The 21574-nt window shown below is 42.9% G+C and overlaps 1 protein-coding gene across 1 annotated transcript in view; it reads right to left on the bottom strand.

Annotated features, from left to right (window-relative positions):
• The window catches only part of SLC9A9 (solute carrier family 9 member A9), a 1314986-nt gene extending 1313211 nt beyond the window's left edge, over nucleotides 1–1775 (bottom strand). The window contains exon 1 of the mRNA XM_082249543.1: nucleotides 1469–1775. Coding sequence (XP_082105669.1) covers nucleotides 1469–1643 — 175 coding nt within the window. The 5' untranslated portion in view covers nucleotides 1644–1775. The remainder of the gene's footprint in view (nucleotides 1–1468) is intronic.
• Between the last annotated feature and the right edge of the window lie 19799 nt (nucleotides 1776–21574).

Genomic DNA, 21574 nt, shown 5'->3' with positions numbered 1-21574 from the left:
ATGAGTGATGAAGACACACATGGGATGATGAGTGATGAAGACACACATGGGATGATGAGTGATGAAGACACACATGGGATAATGAGTGATGAAGACACACATGGGATGATGAGTGATGAAGACACACATGGGATGATGAGTGATGAAGACACACATGGGATAATGAGTGATGAAGACACACATGGGATGATGAGTGATGAAGACACACATAGGATGATGAGTGATGAAGACACACATGGGATGATGAGTGATGAAGATACACATGGGATGATGAGTGATGAGGACACACATGGGATGATGAAAGATGAAGACACACATGGGATGATGAGTGATGAAGACACACATGGGATGATGAGTGATGAAGACACACATGGGATGATGAAAGATGAAGACACACATGGGATGATGAGTGATGAAGACACACATGGGATAATGAGTGATGAAGACACACATGGGATGATGAGTGATGAAGACACACATGGGATGATGAAAGATGAAGACACACATGGGATGATGAGTGATGAGGACACACATGGGATGATGAAAGATGAAGACACACATGGGATGATGAGTGATGAGGACACACATGGGATGATGAAAGATGAAGACACACATAGGATGATGAGTGATGAAGACACACATAGGATGATGAGTGATGAAGACACACATAGGATGATGAGTGATGAAGACACACATGGGATGATGAGTGATGAAGATACACATGGGATGATGAGTGATGAAGACACACATGGGATAATGAGTGATGAAGACACACATGGGATGATGAGTGATGAAGACACACATGGGATGATGAGTGATGAAGACACACATGGGATGATGAGTGATGAAGACACACATGGGATGATGAGTGATGAAGACACACATGGGATGATGAAAGATGAAGACACACATGGGATGATGAGTGATGAAGACACACATGGGATAATGAGTGATGAAGACACACATGGGATGATGAGTGATGAAGACACACATGGGATGATGAGTGATGAAGACACACATGGGATGATGAAAGATGAAGACACACATGGGATGATGAGTGATGAAGACACACATAGGATGATGAGTGATGAAGACACACATGGGATGATGAGTGATGAAGATACACATGGGATGATGAGTGATGAGGACACACATGGGATGATGAAAGATGAAGACACACATGGGATGATGAGTGATGAAGACACACATGGGATGATGAGTGATGAAGACACACATGGGATGATGAAAGATGAAGACACACATGGGATGATGAGTGATGAAGACACACATGGGATAATGAGTGATGAAGACACACATGGGATGATGAGTGATGAAGACACACATGGGATGATGAGTGATGAAGACAAACATGGGATAAGTGATGAGGATGGAGCAGAGGACTTCTCCTTCCTGTCTATGTAGTCCTCCTCCGTTAACCCTCCCAGTGCCGGCCGGCCCATGCACTCACCATACACCATGGCCCCTCCAGTCTCGTGCAGGAACCTGAAGCGTCTGTTCTTGAAGAGCCAGATGGTGAGGATAGTGAGGATGAGCAGAAAGTTGAAGACCAGCAGCTCCAGCGCTCCCTGATGCTGGAAGAGCTCCAGTGTCCGGGAAGACGTCGGTGTCTTGTCCTGCCCCATCTCTGCCAGCACTGCCCTCACTTCGGACCACACTCCAGGCTCACTTTCATCGCCCCGCTCCTAAGAAGTAGAAGTCATAGCCAGCAGTCAGTGACAGAGCTCCGAGGAGGGGCCAACCGCTCGCTTGCTCAATGACTGGGAAGCTGCGTGAGGCCCGCGCTGCATGTTGGGAGTTGTAGTTCGCTGATGCTTGTCAGAGTACGGCTGGTCTATGAGCTCTGGCGGCTGGCCGGACTACAAAGCCCACAGCAGCTGCTGGTACCCAGCCGTCAGAAGCCGGGCACTCAGTGCCAAGGTGATGGTTACCTGGATCTTATGTCATACGATGACACCTACTCTCTCCGGGTTACAGATTATATAGAACACTGGAACATTGCCTGGAGTGTATCCCTATGTGATACAAACATCATGGTGCTGTGCCCGGCTAGGCTGCTCTGCAGGGATTCCTCTATCCTCAAATACACACACACACATATATATATATATATATATATATATATATATACATATATTGTACCAAAAAACATTTGCACACAAACCTTTAAAGTTGAGCTGTATGCACTAAAATGTATAATAAATAAAAATATTTATACATAAAAATTGCTGCACTGAAGAAAAATAAACAAAATAATAAAATATGGGTACAGCAACTGAAAGGGAACAAACACTGTGGTACACAAGTACAATAAAAACAATATTACAATGTATCGTTAACAATAGTAAGTCCACATAAAAAAGCTGAATAGACTGTGATTGACAAGTGCACTCATAACTATGTAGCCAGCTAGCATAGATCATATCCAAAATGATTACTGATAGTATCCAAATAAAAAAACTAATAAAATAGTGTATTTGTGATGAAGTCCACAAAAACTGCTGAAAATATACTATATTAGTAGTGAAGTCAATTTACCCAAGCAGGGCCGCTGATAGGGGGGGCACCAGTCCTACTGTAGGGGGCCCGGGCACACACGGGGGCCCAAACAGCATAGGGAATTGGTGTGGTCGGGCTCTCTGCAGCAACTGAAAGCCAGTTTCTCCCCCTCTTACCAGCTTTAAGCTGCCGCAGAGAGAGACAAAGACGCAGGGCATCATTCCTGTAACTGCTTCCATGACACTGATTCCAGCTCCCTGTTCTGCCTGCTTCTGGTCCCCCCCCCCCCCCATGTGTCCCCTTTCACTGTGCCACAACCCCCCCCCCCCTCCCCCCACCGCAGCGCAGCATGCTTCCCTGTCCTGTGAAAATAAAATAATAATTTAACATTGCGATAGATAATTTTAAAAAAAAATTAAAACAAAAATTTTAAACATTTCTAACAAAAATTATACATTTTTTTTTTAAAATGTAAAAAACAAAAAACAAAAAACAAAAGGGCTAATTCACACAGGCTCTCTGTTATGTTTGTGTTCGCTAATAGAGATTTTAGTGTATTTTTAGTGAAAACATTGTCTTGATAAATTCAGTGGGAGGGGGCTGCCAGGTAGGCTCTATGGGGCCCCGTGATTTCTAACAGCAGCCCTGGACCCAAGTGACACCTTCACCTACAATTACACCCGGTTGCTCTTTCATCTTATGGTTTGACCTCCATTAAAGCGGTAGTAAAGCTTAAAAAAAAAACATGTAAGGTAAAGGCATAATGTGCTAGTATGCATCACATACTAGCACATAATGAAAGACCTACCTTGAAACAAAGCCCTCCAATGGCACGCTGTCACTGCTGCAGAGCTTTCCATCTTCACCCGGCCTTCCTTCCATGTTCACTGTGGCCGCTTGAATGGCTAAGCCGCAATGACGTGACTCCTGCGCTTGCATTGGGAATCATGGCTGCAGCACAGGGCTCTGAAGGAATGGCATGGGTATGCTGTTCCTTCAGAGCGCATGCGTCGGTGATGTCACAGACTTCTACTCCCTAGAATACCTCCTAAACGGTGCACATTTAGGAGATATTCATTTGACCTACCGGTAAGCTTTATTATAAGCATACCTGTAGGTTATAATCAAAATACAGACTTTACTACTACTTTAACCACCTCAATACTGGGCACTTAAACCCCCTTCCTTCCCAGACCAATTTTCATCTTTTAGCGCTGTTGCAATTTGAATGACAATTGCGCGATCATGCAACGCTGTACCTAAACCAAATTTGTGTCATTTTTTCCCCACAAATAGAGCTTTCTTTTGGTGGTATTTGATCACCGTCAGGTTTTTTCTTTTTTGGTGCACAAATAAAAAAAGACTGAAAAGTTTGAAAAAAAAAAAAAAAGTTTTTTTTGTTTAGGTTATAAAATTTTGTAAATACATATGTTTTTTCCTGCACTGATGAGCACTGATGATGCCGCACTGACAGGCACTGATGAGGAGACACTGATGGGGTGGCACTGATATGCAGCACTGATGGGCACTGATAGGTAGCACTGATATGCAGCACTGATGGGCACTGATATGTGGCACTGATAGATAGCACTGATATGCAGCATTGGTGGGCACTGATAGGCAGCGCTGATGGGCACTGATAGGCAGCACTGATGGGCGCTGATTGGCGGCACTGATGGGCACTGATGGGCACTGATAGGTGGCACTGTTGGGCGGCAATGATCGGCACTGATTGGCACTGATGGGTGGCACTGATCAGCACTGATGGGCGGCACTGATAGGCAGCACTGGTGGGCAATAATGGGCACTGGTGGGCGGCACTGATAGATGGCAATAACGGCACTGGTGGGCAGCACTGATAGATGGCATTGGTGGGCAACACTTATAGGGAGGGCACTGGGGGGCTCTCTGAGCCCTGCTTGCCATCCCTGGTGGCCATAGTGGGTATCCCTGGTGGTCATGGGTGGGCATCCCTGGTGGCTTAGTGGCACCCCTCCCCCCCAGGGCTGCACTGGTAATCAATGTTCTGATTACTAGCACAGACCCCCCCTGTGATCAGTGAGTAATTAGAAATACTCACTGATCACCCCAGCAGCAGCACCGATCCTCTCCTCTTCTCCTCACTGACAGGATCTGTCAGGAGGAGAAGAGATCGAAGCCGTTACAACGGCTCTATTTACATTACATGACGGCTGTGATTGGACACAGCCGTCATGTGATCAGGAGGGCCAATCACAGGGCCCTCCTGCCGAATGATGTTGCTCTGTGTCCGAGGGACACAGGCACATCGAGATCGCGCCGCTGCGCGTGCCCGCAGCGGCGCAATCTCTCTCCTTCTGAAGGACGTTCGGGAACGTCCATTCAGAAGGACGAGACTCCCGCCCGGCCGTATATCTACAATGGCCCGGGTGGGAGGTAGTTAAAGTGGTTGTAAAGACACAACGTTTTTCATGCAAAGAATGCATAAAGGTAAAAAACATTCTGTGTGCAGCAGCCCCCCCCCCAGCCCCCAATACTTACCTGAGTCCCATCTTGATCCAGCAATGTCCTCAAGAGCCTTTCCTCTCCGGAGACTTGCACTCCTGATTGGGCTTTGGCAGCAGTGGGAGCCATTGGTGTCAATCACAGTCAGTGAACCAATCAGGAGACAGAGGGGGCGGCTCCTTGTGTGAATGGACACAAAGAGCCACGGGTTGGGAACAAGCCTGCTTGGGTGCCTCAGAGCAGGCTGCTTGCTCTGGTGGAACCCGGCAGCAGGGAGGGGCTAGGAGCATCGGCGTTGGACCCGAGAGGATGAGGATCCAGGCTGCTCTGTGCCAAACCACAGCACAGAGCAGGTAAGTATAACATGTTTGTTATTTAAAAAAAAAAAAAAGAGAAAAAACAAGGCTTTAAAGTGGAGTTCCAGCCTCAAAATGATAATTTGACATCTGCTTGCTCTAAGTAACTTGAAAAAGAATTGGATAATCATGATTTTTTTTTTTTTTTTTCTGCTTTACTTACCTTGTTTTTGAAGAAAATATACTTAGCTTCCTTCCACTTCCTTCCTCTGCGGCCCGCGCTGTCACTTCCTGCTTGCATTGACTCCTGGGAGCCAAGCGTCATCGCTCCCGGGAGTCAATGCGCCTGCACCGGCCCTGCTCGTCACTTCCGGTGCAGGCGCAAATTTCCTTCCACTTGCAAAGTGCACAGTCTATTTGTCTTTAGTATATCCACCCCAATGTATCTTTTTCACCATTCAAGAGGAGAAAAAAAAAAAACACAGGAGCAAACTGAACAGTTACCGGTCGCTGTGATAGCCAATCAGAGGCTATCACTGTGATCAGATGATTGGGAACCAGGCCCCTTGATTCCCAATCATTAGTACAGGGCCCAGGCTCTCAGTGAGAGCCAGCAATCTGTACTGGGAGCACGCTGTGTGGTGGATTGGCTTTGATACATATTCAAATATAAACCATAGCTTGTATAATTGATTTTGGTTATTTTTAACTAGGGTTTTTTTTTCTTAGCAAATAGGTACAGGAACTTATGTCCCGCCCCCTACCCAACTCAGAGCACCGTTCCTTGGTTCTGCCTCTACCCGCCTCCCAGTAATGCCCCTTTAGAGAATACAGAACCCAGTATCATTTTGTGGTCCTAAGTAATTTGTATGGAGCTTGTTAATGATAACAAGAAAAGCAGTAAAATAGATCCCCTGTAGCCAGCAACAATGAGCACCCCCAGCAAAAATAGATCCACCCAGCAACAATAGACTCCCAATAGCCAGCATCAATAGATCCCTTCCTCAACAGTAGATCCTTCCCAACAATGATTGTCCCCCAGCAACATAAGATAGATCCCCTCCAAGAACAATAGATAGATAGATTCCCCTACAGTCAGCATCAATCGACCCTCCGGCACACTCCAACACCCCTTGCCATTCCATACTGTACATTCAGTGCTGGAACTGCGTTCCCCCGAGTTCCCACTGAAAAAAAGCCCGGTTTTTAACAAATAAATGCAGCACAATACATTGTGGTGTAAACTAAAGTAAAGAAAGATTATTTGAAAATTTATTTAAAAAAAAAACTAAAAAATAATTTTTTTCTGAATTTGCAGTCTTTTTTCCTTTGTATAGCCAAAAAAAAAAACCCAGTGGTGGTGATTAAATATCAACAAAAGAAAGCTCTATCTGTCTCAAAAAGTATAAAAATGTTATTTGGGTACAGCGTTGCATGACCGAGTGATTGTCATTCAAAGAGTGACAGCACTGAAATCGGCAAAATGGTCTCGGCAGGAATGGGATAAAACAACTTATTTTATTCCTACTGATACTAACAATGGGACTTATTTTATTCCTACTGATACTAACAATGGGATTTATTTTATTCCTACTGATACTAACAATGGGACTTATTTTATTCCTACTGATACTAACAATGGGACTTATTTTATTCCTACTGATACTAACAATGGGATTTATTTTATTCCTACTGATACTAACAATGGGACTTATTTTATTCCTACTGATAATAACAATGGGATTTATTTTATTCCTACTGATACTAACAATGGGACTTATTTTATTCCTACTAATACTAAAAATGGGACTTATTTTATTCCTACTGATACTAACAATGGGACTTATTTTATTCCTACTGATACTAACAATGGGATTTATTTTATTCCTACTAATACTAAAAATGGGACTTATTTTATTCCTACTGATACTAACAATGGGATTTATTTTATTCCTACTGATACTAACAATGGGACTTATTTTATTCCTACTAATACTAAAAATGGGACTTATTTTATTCCTACTGATACTAACAATGGGATTTATTTTATTCCTACTGATACTAACAATGGGACTTATTTTATTCCTACTGATACTAACAATGGGACTTATTTTATTCCTACGGATACTAACAATGGGACTTATTTTATTCATACTGATACTAACAATGGGATTTATTTTATTCCTACTGATACTAACAATGGGATTTATTTTATTCCTACTGATACTAACAATGGGACTTATTTTATTCCTACTGATACTAACAATGGGATTTATTTTATTCCTACTGATACTAACAATGGGACTTATTTTATTCCTACTGATACTAACAATGGGACTTATTTTATTCCTACTGATACTAACAATGGGATTTATTTTATTCCTACTGATACTAACAATGGGACTTATTTTATTCCTACTGATACTAACAATGGGACTTATTTTATTCCTACTGATACTAACAATGGGATTTATTTTATTCCTACTGATACTAACAATGGGATTTATTTTATTCCTACTGATACTAACAATGGGACTTATTTTATTCCTACTGATACTAACAATGGGACTTATTTTATTCCTACTGATACTAACAATGGGACTTATTTTATTCATACTGATACTAACAATGGGATTTATTTTATTCCTACTGATACTAACAATGGGATTTATTTTATTCCTACTGATACTAACAATGGGACTTATTTTATTCCTACTGATACTAACAATGGGATTTATTTTATTCCTACTAATACTAAAAATGGGACTTATTTTATTCCTACTGATACTAACAATGGGATTTATTTTATTCCTACTGATACTAACAATGGGACTTATTTTATTCCTACTGATACTAACAATGGGACTTATTTTATTCCTACTGATACTAACAATGGGACTTATTTTATTCATACTGATACTAACAATGGGATTTATTTTATTCCTACTGATACTAACAATGGGATTTATTTTATTCCTACTGATACTAACAATGGGACTTATTTTATTCCTACTGATACTAACAATGGGATTTATTTTATTCCTACTAATACTAAAAATGGGACTTATTTTATTCCTACTGATACTAACAATGGGATTTATTTTATTCCTACTGATACTAACAATGGGACTTATTTTATTCCTACTGATACTAACAATGGGACTTATTTTATTCCTACTGATACTAACAATGGGACTTATTTTATTCCTACTGATACTAACAATGGGACTTATTTTATTCCTACTGATACTAACAATGGGATTTATTTTATTCCTACTGATACTAACAATGGGACTTATTTTATTCCTACTGATACTAACAATGGGACTTATTTTATTCCTACTGATACTAACAATGGGACTTATTTTATTCATACTGATACTAACAATGGGATTTATTTTATTCCTACTGATACTAACAATGGGATTTATTTTATTCCTACTGATACTAACAATGGGACTTATTTTATTCCTACTGATACTAACAATGGGATTTATTTTATTCCTACTAATACTAAAAATGGGACTTATTTTATTCCTACTGATACTAACAATGGGATTTATTTTATTCCTACTGATACTAACAATGGGACTTATTTTATTCCTACTAATACTAAAAATGGGACTTATTTTATTCCTACTGATACTAACAATGGGATTTATTTTATTCCTACTGATACTAACAATGGGACTTATTTTATTCCTACTGATACTAACAATGGGACTTATTTTATTCCTACTGATACTAACAATGGGACTTATTTTATTCATACTGATACTAACAATGGGATTTATTTTATTCCTACTGATACTAACAATGGGATTTATTTTATTCCTACTGATACTAACAATGGGACTTATTTTATTCCTACTGATACTAACAATGGGACTTATTTTATTCCTACTGATACTAACAATGGGACTTATTTTATTCCTACTGATACTAACAATGGGACTTATTTTATTCCTACTGATACTAACAATGGGATTTATTTTATTCCTACTGATACTAACAATGGGATTTATTTTATTCCTACTGATACTAACAATGGGACTTATTTTATTCCTACTGATACTAACAATGGGACTTATTTTATTCCTACTAATACTAAAAATGGGACTTATTTTATTCCTACTGATACTAACAATGGGATTTATTTTATTCCTACTGATACTAACAATGGGACTTATTTTATTCCTACTGATACTAACAATGGGACTTATTTTATTCATACTGATACTAACAATGGGATTTATTTTATTCCTACTGATACTAACAATGGGATTTATTTTATTCCTACTGATACTAACAATGGGACTTATTTTATTCCTACTGATACTAACAATGGGACTTATTTTATTCCTACTGATACTAACAATGGGACTTATTTTATTCCTACTGATACTAAAAATGGGACTTATTTTATTCCTACTGATACTAACAATGGGATTTATTTTATTCCTACTGATACTAACAATGGGATTTATTTTATTCCTACTGATACTAACAATGGGATTTATTTTATTCCTACTGATACTAACAATGGGACTTATTTTATTCCTACTAATACTAAAAATGGGACTTATTTTATTCCTACTGATACCAACAATGGGACTTATTTTATCCTGCTGATGCTAACAATGGAATTTAATATACCGGTATTTTATTCCCACTCATATCAATGATGGGATTTATTTTATTCTCATTGACACCAATGATGTGACTTATTTTATTCAACTGACACCAACAGTAGGATTTTTTTCCCACCAATTCCAACAATGGGGCTTAGTTTAAAACACAATTGTGGGAATCTAAAATAACAAACAATCATACTCACCTAGATGGATGCAGCATCGATCCCAGCAGCAGCGGTCCTCCACCAGCTCTTCAGTGAGAACTGAGTCTGCTCAAAGACCGCTGATCGCTCATTTCTAGGTCTTCAGTAAGCTTTATCCCTTCTTCTCTTTAAAGCGGAGTTCCACCCAAAAGTGGAGGGGGGGTACCTGTTTTTTGCCACGCTGTTCCTGGGAAGTTCGGCCACCCTCTTTCTTCCTCCACCGCCAGGCCAATTAGAAAGCGCAGCGCGCTTCGCTCATGTGCGTAGGGAACTAGCTGTGAAGCCGAAAAGCTTCACTGCTGGATTCCCTTACTCTGAAAGGCGGCGGCAGCACCTGAGAGCCAATACGAAAATTGGCTTCGGATGCAGGCAGCGCGCAAACCCTGGACAGGTAAGTTCTAATATTTAAAAGTCAGCAGCTTCAGTAATTGTAGCTGCTGAGTTTACATTTTTTTCCTGGGGGGCGGAACTCCTCTTTAAGTTCCCACTGACACCAGTGTTGAAACTTCCCCTCCTTTGCCACCGGTTTGGTCCATCAAAAGTCATCATTTTTTTTTCCTTTTTTAAACAGAATGTGCACTGCAATACATCACAACGAGCAGCTGTGTGGTGTACTGTGTCAGATCTTTGCTGTTTTAGCACCACCAACCACCCCATTATCTCTTACCTGACAGTGGCTGCATAGTTCCTGCAGAAAGGTTAGCCAGTAAGTGGAGCAGGGGTACAGCATTAAGAAGGTGTCCACTGAACACCAATGGCTTTTTACCCTCTTAACCATATCTCCAGAGCTGTGTGATCTTTGCTGTTTTAGCCCCCCCCCCCCCCCCAACCAACCCATTATCTCTTACCTGCAGAGAGGACAGTCAGTATGTAGAGCAGTGGTACAGCTTTAGAAAGGTGTCCACTGAACACCAATGGCTTTTCACCCTCTTAACCCTATCTCCAGAGCTGTGTGATCTTTGCTGTTTTAGCCCCTCCAACCAACCCATTATCTCTTACCTGACAGTGGTTGCATAGTTCCTGCAGAGAGGACAGTCAGTATGTAGAGCAGTGGTACAGCTTTAGAAAGGTGTCCCCTGAACACCAATGGCTTTTCACCCTCTTAACCCTATCTCCAGAGCTGCGTGATTTTTGCTGTTTTAGCCCCTCCAACCAACCCATTATCTCTTACCTGACAGTGGTTGCATAGTTCCTGCAGAGAGGATAGTCAGTATGTAGAGCAGTGGTACAGCTTTAGAAAGGTGTCCCCTGAACACCAATGGCTTTTCACCCTCTTAACCCTATCTCCAGAGCTGTGTGATCTATGCTGTTTTAGCCCCCCCAACCAACCCATTATCTCTTACCTGAAAGTGGCTGCATAGTTCCTGCAGAGAGGACAGTCAGTATGTAAAGCAGGGGTACAGCTTTAGGAAGGTGTCCACTGAACACCAATGGCTTTTTACCCTCTTAACCCTATCTCCAGAGCTGTGTGATCTTTGCTGTTTTAGCCCCCCCAACCAACCCATTATCTCTTACCTGACAGTGGCTGCATAGTTCCTGCAGAGAGGACAGTCAGTATGTGGAACAGTGTACAGCATTAGGAAGGTGTCCACTGAGTTAGTGCATAGTAACACATCTCTTGTTCTGAATGCTGCATGTAAATCTATGTATCTGTTATTATATTTGCATCCTAGAACTTCAGATCCTTTTTGCTTAGTGAATTGCACAACTTCCTACGTCTTTTCAACATTTCTTTCCTTACATTTACACTGACCTTAGATAGTTTTTCAGATCACCGTTGCTTACACCACATTTTTCGCAACTACTGACATTTTTTCATCCCACTTTATCTTACATTAAGGTTTGGCCATTTTTCATCCAGTATATGTAGAAGGCAAGCAATTTTTTCTCATAACTGACACCAGGGCATTTTTTTCAGCCAATGACATAGGGAATTTGTTTGCAACCACTTGTGCTAATGCTGGAATTTTTTTTCCTCAAATTTACAATGACACAAGGCCATTTTTTCCTGACTGTTTACACTTTTTCCTACCACTGACATTAATACTGGGGCATTTTTTCCAGTCACTGATGCTGCGGCACTTTTTCATCTTAGAAGCGCCAAGGGGATGTTAACACAATGAAACATTAGTTAACCACTTCTGGACCGGAAGGTTTTTGCCCCCTTAATGACCGGGACATTTTTTGCGATTTGGCACTGCGTTACTTTAATGGACAATTTCGCGGTCGTGCAATGCTGTACCTAAAAAAAATCGATGTCCTTTTTTTTCACAAATAGAGCTTTCTTTTGGTGGTATTTGATCACCTGTGTGATTTTTATTTTTTGTAATATAAACAAAATAAGAGAGACAATTCTGAAAAAAATAATAATATATATATATATTTTTTTTTTCACTTTCTGCTATATACTATTCCAAATAAAAAAAATTAAAAATCTATTTTTTTTTCATCCTTCTAGGTCAATTTGTATTCTGCTATATATTTATGGTAAAAAAAAAAATCCCAATAGGTGTATTTTGATAGGTTTGCACAAAAGGTATCGCGTCTACAAACTAGGGGAAAGATTTATATCATTTTTTTAAAACATTTTTTTTACTAGTAATGGCCGCGATCTGCGATTTTTAGCAAGAATGTGACATTGTGGCGGACAGATCAGACCCCTAACTGACATTTTTTACACTTTTGGGTTGACCAGTGACATTACTACAATAATCAGTGCTAACAATATGCACTGTTACTGTAATAATGACACTGACAGGGAAGGGGTTAACCCAGGGGTGATCAAAGGGTTAAGTGTGAGCCTAGGGGAGTGTTTACTAACTGTATGGGGGAGGAATTTGTGGAATCAACACAAAGACATGTGATCCTATATAGAAGGACCACAGGCGCTCTGTGTTCATTCCAGAAAGAACAGCAGTCTGCTGTGTTTACAACAGCAGACCGTCCTTCTCTCTCAGCTGGGAGTAATGAGGGCTGGCGCGCGCCATTGGCGGGGTGTGCGCACCCCCAGGAGTTCTCCTGCAAACCGACGTATTCATACATTGGTTTCGAGCAGCCGAGCCAGCCTGCCGCAGTATATACTGCGGCAGGCAGGCGGCAAGTGGTTAAAGAAGTGCTGTGTGTCCAACCATTCTTTCACAGACCACAGACTCAATCCAAAGGCTTGTATAACAGTTCACTAATGGCACACTGCCCCTCATAGTGTGTGGCAGAGCTCTAAGACAGTGTGTCCCCGATTGGCTCAAATGTGCTTCCAGTCTACATAGTGTTTCTGGATGATGGAATAGCAAATTTAATAGAGAATAGAATATATGGTTATTTTTCTGCTCTATACATAGAGAATGAACAGAGTGGGGCGGGGGTTAGCTCAATTGGGGATCACCTTCTCTAGGAAAAAGGCAGTCCAAACGGCAAGTCTTTTCCTAATGTTCTGACTTGTAGACAGTTTCATTTAAAAAGAGTGCAAACAAAACCGAAAATACATTCTTGCTATCTAGGCACTACTTAAACAGTACAGATTCCTCTTTGACGGTTGAAGGGTTTCTCCCAGACACCTACAGAAAACAAGTATTTTTCTAAGACTTTTTTTCTCTTACAAAGCGACTTTGGTATGTAGGTCTCTCTCAGGGTCCCAGGCCAGAGCACCTCTTCCTACAGCCCATCTTTATTTATCCCGACCCACCTGCTTCTGGTCATAAGTGGGAAGCAAAACCCAACTCAGGTTCCACACAGGCAAGGTGGCCTGGAACATATGGACTAGATTGCATGTTAGTTTCCCACAAATGAATGTTCACTTGATACTGATCTTGGCCTTGCTCTGACTCTGCTCCTGGTTCCTGTTTCTGTACTTTCGCTGCCCGGTTGTTTCTGTAGTCTTCCCATCTGACTACATATTCCAGATCCTGCATCTGCCTGCTGCCAGCTTGCTTCAGTTCAGCATCTGCTACCAAGATATTCTGAACCAGACCTCCTACAGGCACCCATGCCACTCTATGCTCTGTTATACCCTGTCATTATCCCCAGGGGAAATAGGGCGAGAGGTCAACTCGGCCTCAACCAGGTACATAGATGATTTCTTCTCACCTGTAGGACATCATTTCTCACAACCAGACCACAATATGAAACCTCAGTTTTCTAAACTAAACAACTATCCAACAGTTTTATGACTACTCTCGCCTCTGTGATTTTTTCTCCCTCAAAAACCTAATACCCTCTGCCTGCCTTATTATATTAACTATCCAAATTTTATTACCTTTGCTATGTATGTTTTTGAGTTTTTTTTTTTTTTCTCAGAGATTGAGAGATTGTCTTACTAAGGTCGGCCATAGATGTTGCAAATTCACATGATTCTCCCATCAACACAACACAGTGTTGACAGGGAAATCCTGCCTGCTGAGCAATAGTCTGCTCCTGGCAGGGGCGGGCAAGGGAAGCTGTCCCTGCCGGGAGAAGACAGTGATTATCGCTAGTTGCATAGCATTCCTGCTGAACTGGCTGAGATTCGAATCGTGTATGGCTGGTCTAACATTCTGCTAAGACTTTGTGTATTAGTACTGCTTGGACCTTTTTTTTTTTTTTTTTGCAAATAATTTTTATTCAAGTTTTGGAACATAACAAGAAAAAGAAAATCAAACATTTCTCAACATACAAGCAGTATACAGTAACATCTGCGAAAAAAAATCATACAGTTACTTTTGTTTTAGCCAACATCAACACAGCAAAATCAAGACAGTGTCATAGCCCAAAAGTTCCAACGAGGATTAAAGGATTGCAACTGCATTCTATTTATCGCCAAGGCCTTTTCAAAGTGGTAGTTCAATTTTAGAAGTTGAACCACTTCTTCCAGGTTTGGAGCCTCTACCGACTTCTATTTGCGGAGAATGATCGTTCTAGCAGCTAGGAGCACGTGTGTAACCCAGGGCCTAATATATGACCGGTAATCGGTCTATTCCCAAGTGTAAAAGGGCTAACTCTGGAGATGGCTTCAGTATACAACCCGTGTGAGTAGAGACATATGTGAATACTCTATTCCAGTAGCTCGTTAGTGTGGGGCAGGACCATAGGATGTGTAGCAGAGTCCCTACCTGGGAGCAGACCCTCCAACAAAGTTGGGAGTAAGATTGAGAGAAGCCTGCAAGACGGTAAGGGGTATAGTACCATCTATTTAAAAATTGAGTCATCTCCCAGTGATTCGCACAGTGCCAATATTTATAGATGTTGGCAAGGGCAGATCGCCACTGTTAAATGGTGAATGTAGTGCCCAATTCCCTGTCCCAATACTGCTTGGACCTTGAAGAAGGGGGGTATACCCTGAAAGCGTGTCCTGGAAATTTGGATGTTAGTGCCAATAATAAAAAAATAAGTATCACGACAGTACTCCGTTTTTTTGTTTTTGTTGCAAGTGCACTAATATGGCTAACATCACCTCAAGCATAATGGAAGCTACTATGAGCAACAAGACATTTTCTCCTGTAGCTCCCTTTAATACATCAACTTATTTAAGACAGCAGGTGGTAAGACGTTGCAGTCCCAGGTATGATAACAATAACCATATTGTCTGCTTTGATAATATTTGTGTGGTTATTTACCACAATCCCAGAATCTACTGCTAGGTTCATTGTCTTCCACCTACATTGAAATATTGGAGCTGTGTTTAGATACAACTACCTGTTTCCAAATCTGTATTGCCATTACACAGTGTTTCCGCATTCTTTAGATAATTACACACACAGTCCTCTATAATTAAGATATTTCCCGTGCCTACTCTAAAGTAGAAAAAAACGCTGTCCAGATAAGATTTTGTTTGCTAAAGCACTATGTATTTTAAATAAAATACTTATTTTGCAACTGTTTTGCTACATCCAAGTACTGCTGATCTTCTGCAGCTTATCTTCAGCAACTTCCTGTCTGCATGCTGCCTGATGGTTATAACAATGAACCTGCCTATCTGTCTTGTGTTTGAAACAGCAACCTATAGTCTCCATCAGAAGCCCATATGACAGGGTGACAATGCAGGAGGGCAAAGAGGGAGCCTGGGACAAAAAGTTATGTAGCACTGCCCCCTAGAGGACTGTGGGATATTACACTTTAGGGATTCTCCTGTGTTACCCGTAGCAACTGTTTGCAGAAACTTAACACAAATATCAGTCCAGGGGTTTTTGTTTTTGTGGTTTTATTTAATTTGGGATTGGAGAAGGGATGAGTGGGATTTCTCCAACTGTTAACTATTTACAATGCTGGGGACTTATAGCATGAGAATGTGGCAAGGCCGCTACTTCATCCTGCCACTTGAATGAAGATGAGGTAAGTGTTCCTATAGTATTTCTCTTCAGGGTACTCCCCCAGTACCCCCTTTCTCTGTTCTAGCTTGCACCCGTCCACTGACTCTACACTCAGGAGTGATCCCCTTCCTGGGCAGACCCTTGGACAAGATCCTCTGTACTCAGGACACAGTTTTTCCACATTCTGCTGTGCCCCAACTCCTGTAGTCAGCTTCTCCTGGACCGCTGACCGAAATCACACCAGACTGGGCTTTAAAATCGCACTGCAAACTAGCCTGCACATATGTGAGCCGAGTCTGAAGGGATCAGTTTTAGTATCAGAGCATTTGCACAAGTACTGGTACAAATACTTAGTATTGGCGCAACACTACTACATATGATTGTAATGAAAGACTTCAGACTTCAAAATACTGATATTAACACTAGAAAAGCATGCAGGTCTGTCGAACTTACTGAATACAGAAGGGTGTGTCACTGCAGAGGCAGAGAGCACAAGTGTGCCCATTGGTACTTGATGCATGCGTTGGTGGAGCAGCAGCGGGCGCAAAGGCGGGTGCTGGTGCAGTGGCGAGTAAAGTGAAGGCTTGTTGAAAAGGTGGTTAAAGGGGGGAGGGGGTCAGGTGAGGTGGTGCGAGTAGTAATTGTTATGCAGTTGTAGTGCATGGGTAGAAGGATGGGTCTGCTGCGATGGTGAGAGCAAGCGGAGCTGAAGTAAAGGGACAGTTGTGGAAAGGTTTTAGGCATAGTGGGAAAATGGGGGGTGTATGCACAGTGATGATGGGTTGTGCAGTACTTATACAGTGGTGGTGGGGAGGAGGTTGCAGAGATGGTGGTGAGATGCAGTCCCCCCTGCTAACAGAAGCCAGGGGTAGGGAAGGTGATGTGAGCTCATTGCAACACAGGCTCACCTGCTGTATGGACCACTTCAGATGTGCTTCCCATTGGGTATGGCAGTTGTGGATGGGGCAGGTTTACATTTAAATGTCAATGCTACTGTGCATGGCAACACAACACAACACAACACAATGGTATTATCCATCTACTTCCACTGTGTGTGCACCAAGTATCAGTTCAGCAACTGTGCAGTGAGTGATATTACTACAGGCAGCATGCTGTGGGACAAGCTCTCAGTGTCAGGATTCAGGTAACCCAAATATACCTCTGCTGCCTGTTTTTGCAAAATATTTTCACTGCTGAAAGCAAATGGCAATATTGGCAAGGCCCTGTGGTCACAATACCTCTCTCCACCCCCCTCATTACATACCTCCCAACCGTCCCGGAATCCGCAGGACTGTCCCACAATTTGAAGGGGAGCTGGGCTGAAGTCCCGGAAAATCTGGCCGCCGGTGTCCTGTCAGATAATGTCTCCGATAATGTCTCCTGTCCATCTCTGCTGCCCGCCCCCTCCCCCTCCCAGTTCAGCCCTCATCTTCGGCTCCCGATCAGAAGGGTGGACCCGGGGTGCAGAGCAGTGTGCCCCCGAGTCCTCCCATTGTGTGACAATAGCGAATGAAAATTCACTATTGTCACACAGATCCTCCTCCTGGCCAATCAGGAAGCGGGTCTTCCTTATTGGCCGAATCAATCAGGAAGGAGGAGGCAGAAGGACTCGAGGAGACGCCGGGGGACAGAGGAGAAGCCGCTGCAGGTAAGTGCACCGGTCTCGGGTGGGGGGGCATGGCACGCTGGTCATTCTGCATTAAGGGGTCACGCTGGTCATTCTGCATTGAAAGGTGGCACGATGATCCCTCTGCATTCAAGGGGGGCACGCTGGTCATTCTGCATTGAAAGGGGGCACGCTGGTCATTCTGCATTGAAAGGGGGCACACTGGTCATTCTGCATTGAAAGGGGGCACACTAGTCATTCTGCATAGAAGGGGGCACGCTGGTCATTCTGCATTGAAAGGGGGCACGCTGGTCATTCTGCATTGAAAGCGGGCACACTGGTCATTCTGCATTGAAAGGGGGCACACTGGTCATTCTGCATTGAAGGGGCATGCTGGTCATTCTGCATTGAAAGGGGGCACGCTGGCCATTCTGCATTGAAAAGGGGCACGCTGGCCATTCTGCATTGAAAGGGGGCACAGCATGCTGGTCTCTCTGCATTGAAGGGGGCACACTCTACCTTGATTACTGAAGGCCCCTTTCACACTTTTGTGTCCTCAAAGTCACGCAATTTTTAACAGCGTTTTTTGCCGCAAAGCAATGCCTATTACATTTTTCTGTTTGCACCCCCCAAAAGGGGGCATTTGGGTTGGATGGAGCTGGGGGCATTCGGGGTGGATGGAGCTGGGGTGGGCATATGGGGTGAATGGAGCTGGATGGGGGGGGGGTGGATGGAGCTGGGGTGGGCATTTGGAGTGTTTGGAGGTTGGATGGGTGTTAGGGATAGATAGTGCTAGGGTGCGCATTTGGGGTGGATAGAGCTAGGGTGGGCATTTGAGGTGGATAGAGCTGCTGGGGGCATTTGGGGTGGATGGGGGGTGTATGGAGCTGGGTGGGCATTTGGGGTGTATAGAGCTGGGAGGGTGGATGGTGCAGAGTCCGACCCCTGCATTCTGTACATTACATACTCCTGTCTCCTGCATTCTGTACATTACATACTCCTGTCTCCTGCATTCTGTACATTACATACTCCTGTCTCCTGCATTCTGTACATTACATACTCCTGTCTCCTGCATTTTGTACATTACACTCTCCTGCACTATATACACAATACTGTACATTATATACTTCTCACCAAAGTCTTCATTGTCTCAACAGTTGCTGGTTGCTATGCAGTCTCTGACTATTTTAATGAAGTTCTTCTTTAAGTTAGGCTGAGTAATCAAAGCATATTTTATGAGTACTAGGAAGTCAGGGTTTTGTTTACCCTATCCATTAAGCCCGGGAGGGCTGTCATTACAGTGTCTCCCTGACAACCATCCTGCCAGTCCCAATAATTTCCCTGTTATCTTAACCCCCCTCCCCCACCACCTCACCTTCTCCCCTCCAGTCCTTCTAAAAATGCTAGATGCCTGGCTGTTTCTGAATTTCATAATATCTGAATCACTTGCCCAGGACAAATAAGCAGAACAGAAAGTCAGAGGAATGAACCTTTATTTGCATATTTCTTCAAGGTTAGTGACTTAATAAGTTTTGTGACCAGTGGAACAGAATGACCAGACAACTTGCATTTTCTGAAGGAAAGTCCAGATATGGCAGCCTTGATAGTTCTGTCAGTATGACCTTTTCCTTGCTTCATTGTTTAAAGTAAATTTCTACTCCGTTGACGATTAAAGAGTTAAATGTGTGCCTAATTATGTGTAATGGGTGTGATATATGCTGCTTTTACTAAGAATCTTGTTTTTTTTCCTGCTTCACAGGGGGAAAAAACAGCAAGATTCCCTGCCAGTGAACAGAGCTCTGTATTGTCTCCAATCACTGACCCTATCGGCGGGTGCCGAGGGCCAACCACTGGCCGACACCCGCAGATTGGCTTGTGCGAATCACAAATCCAGCGCAGGAAAGCTGCTCTGCCACCTTACTAGTATGTTATGTGGTCGGCAAGCAGATATATGCATTGCTTTTAGTATTCATATTTGTAGGAAATAAGATTGTAAAAGATGCCCCTCCCCCTCACATAAAATATTTACAAAGCACATCATGGTCACATGGTTCGAGGGACCACACCCCCAACACACAGACACCTAATTACACGAATGATATTATGTACATATATTATAAGCATCATGCACATTTGCAATGGATATGTCATGCAGATGTGTTTTGATAATATGTGTGTGACAAGGTTGTCATTCTGTGCAGCTGGGAGTTGCACCACAGTCTGTGAAGGACGGCAGTATAATGTGTTTTATGTCAGGGAACATGGACAGCCCTAGTTGGGTATCAATTGCAAAGCCAGAGGGGTTAATTTATTAAAGATATTAAGGGTCCTTTCACACGGGCGATCCAATCTTATCCGCCTGTCAGTTTTTCAAGCGGACCTGATCAGATGCTCCATGCAGCCCTATGGGGCAGCGGATGTCAGCGGTGACATGTCCGCTGCTCTCTGATCTGATCCTGTCCGTGAAATCCGGACGGATGGAAACCCTATTTTCCATCCGTCTGGAGGATCGGATCGGATGGGATGAGAACGGACAGGCGGTCAGTTTTCTCATCCGATTCCCCCATAGAGGACAGCGGGGATCTGATAGCTCTGTCTCCGAACACGGAGCGGAGACAGGGCTGTCATCCGCCCGCTCAGCGGGGTTTGGCAGATCGATCCCCCGCTGAGCAGAACGGACCTCGTCGGACGGTGCGCCGTGTGAAAAGACCCTTAGACTGTTTACTTTACAAGGAAAGTTGCACTTTAAAAGACAATTTTTACCAGATCTTAGTAAGTCTGGTGAAGCTCTGCTGATTTCGCTCATCATGTGCAAGCAAAATTTAACTTCCCTTGCAAAGTGAACAGCCTATTTGACTTTAGTAAATCAACCCTATGGCCTCTATACAAAGCAATCAAGCAATGTGCATTTTTGCCGATAATTTGGCTAAATAAATAAATTAGTATTTTTAAATAAATACATGTATTTCTAAATAAATAGACTTTAAACCAATGCCGGATCTGTCCCCTGGTGCCTCTACCTTGTGAACCGAGTGATCTAACACAACTGATTGCTCAATTCTCACAGCTCCCTGAGCAGAGAGCGGCTGACAGTCAGTCACAACTGTCCGCTCTGCCTCCTCCTCACTCACTGGAGAGCTGGGTTGTGGAGGGGTGGGAGAGCGGCCGGCTCAGGCTCTCAGCGGCTCGCAGGGAGGCTAAGCTGGGTGCCGGTCCAGGCATGTTGGAAGATAATGACTCCATAGTCGTGATGACGCCTGAGCCTAGACCAGCTCTGTGACATCAGCAGACAGCGGACTTCAGCCCACTCTCTGCTGAAGACAAGTCACAGGAGTGCAAAACAAAGCTTTGGCTGTACTTCTCCTTTAAGCCATGTGTCTTTTTAAACAAAGAAAAGTCTGTTGGATTCTTCGAGGGAGAGGAAAAGAAGTGTTGTGGTTGAAGAAAACAGAACCTTTCCGGTCAGGGAGCATCTCTAGGTAAATTCTAGCAATAAAAAAGGAATTTAGAAAAAATGAGATAAATAACTAAGAATTCCCAGAGTACTATGAGT

This window comes from Pelophylax lessonae, assembly GCF_965119305.1.
Source record: "Pelophylax lessonae genome assembly, chromosome: 3".
NCBI classification, from domain to species: Eukaryota; Metazoa; Chordata; class Amphibia; order Anura; family Ranidae; genus Pelophylax; species Pelophylax lessonae.
The sequence above is the reverse complement of the archived record's forward strand: the minus strand, read 5'-3'. Positions and strand labels throughout refer to the sequence as shown.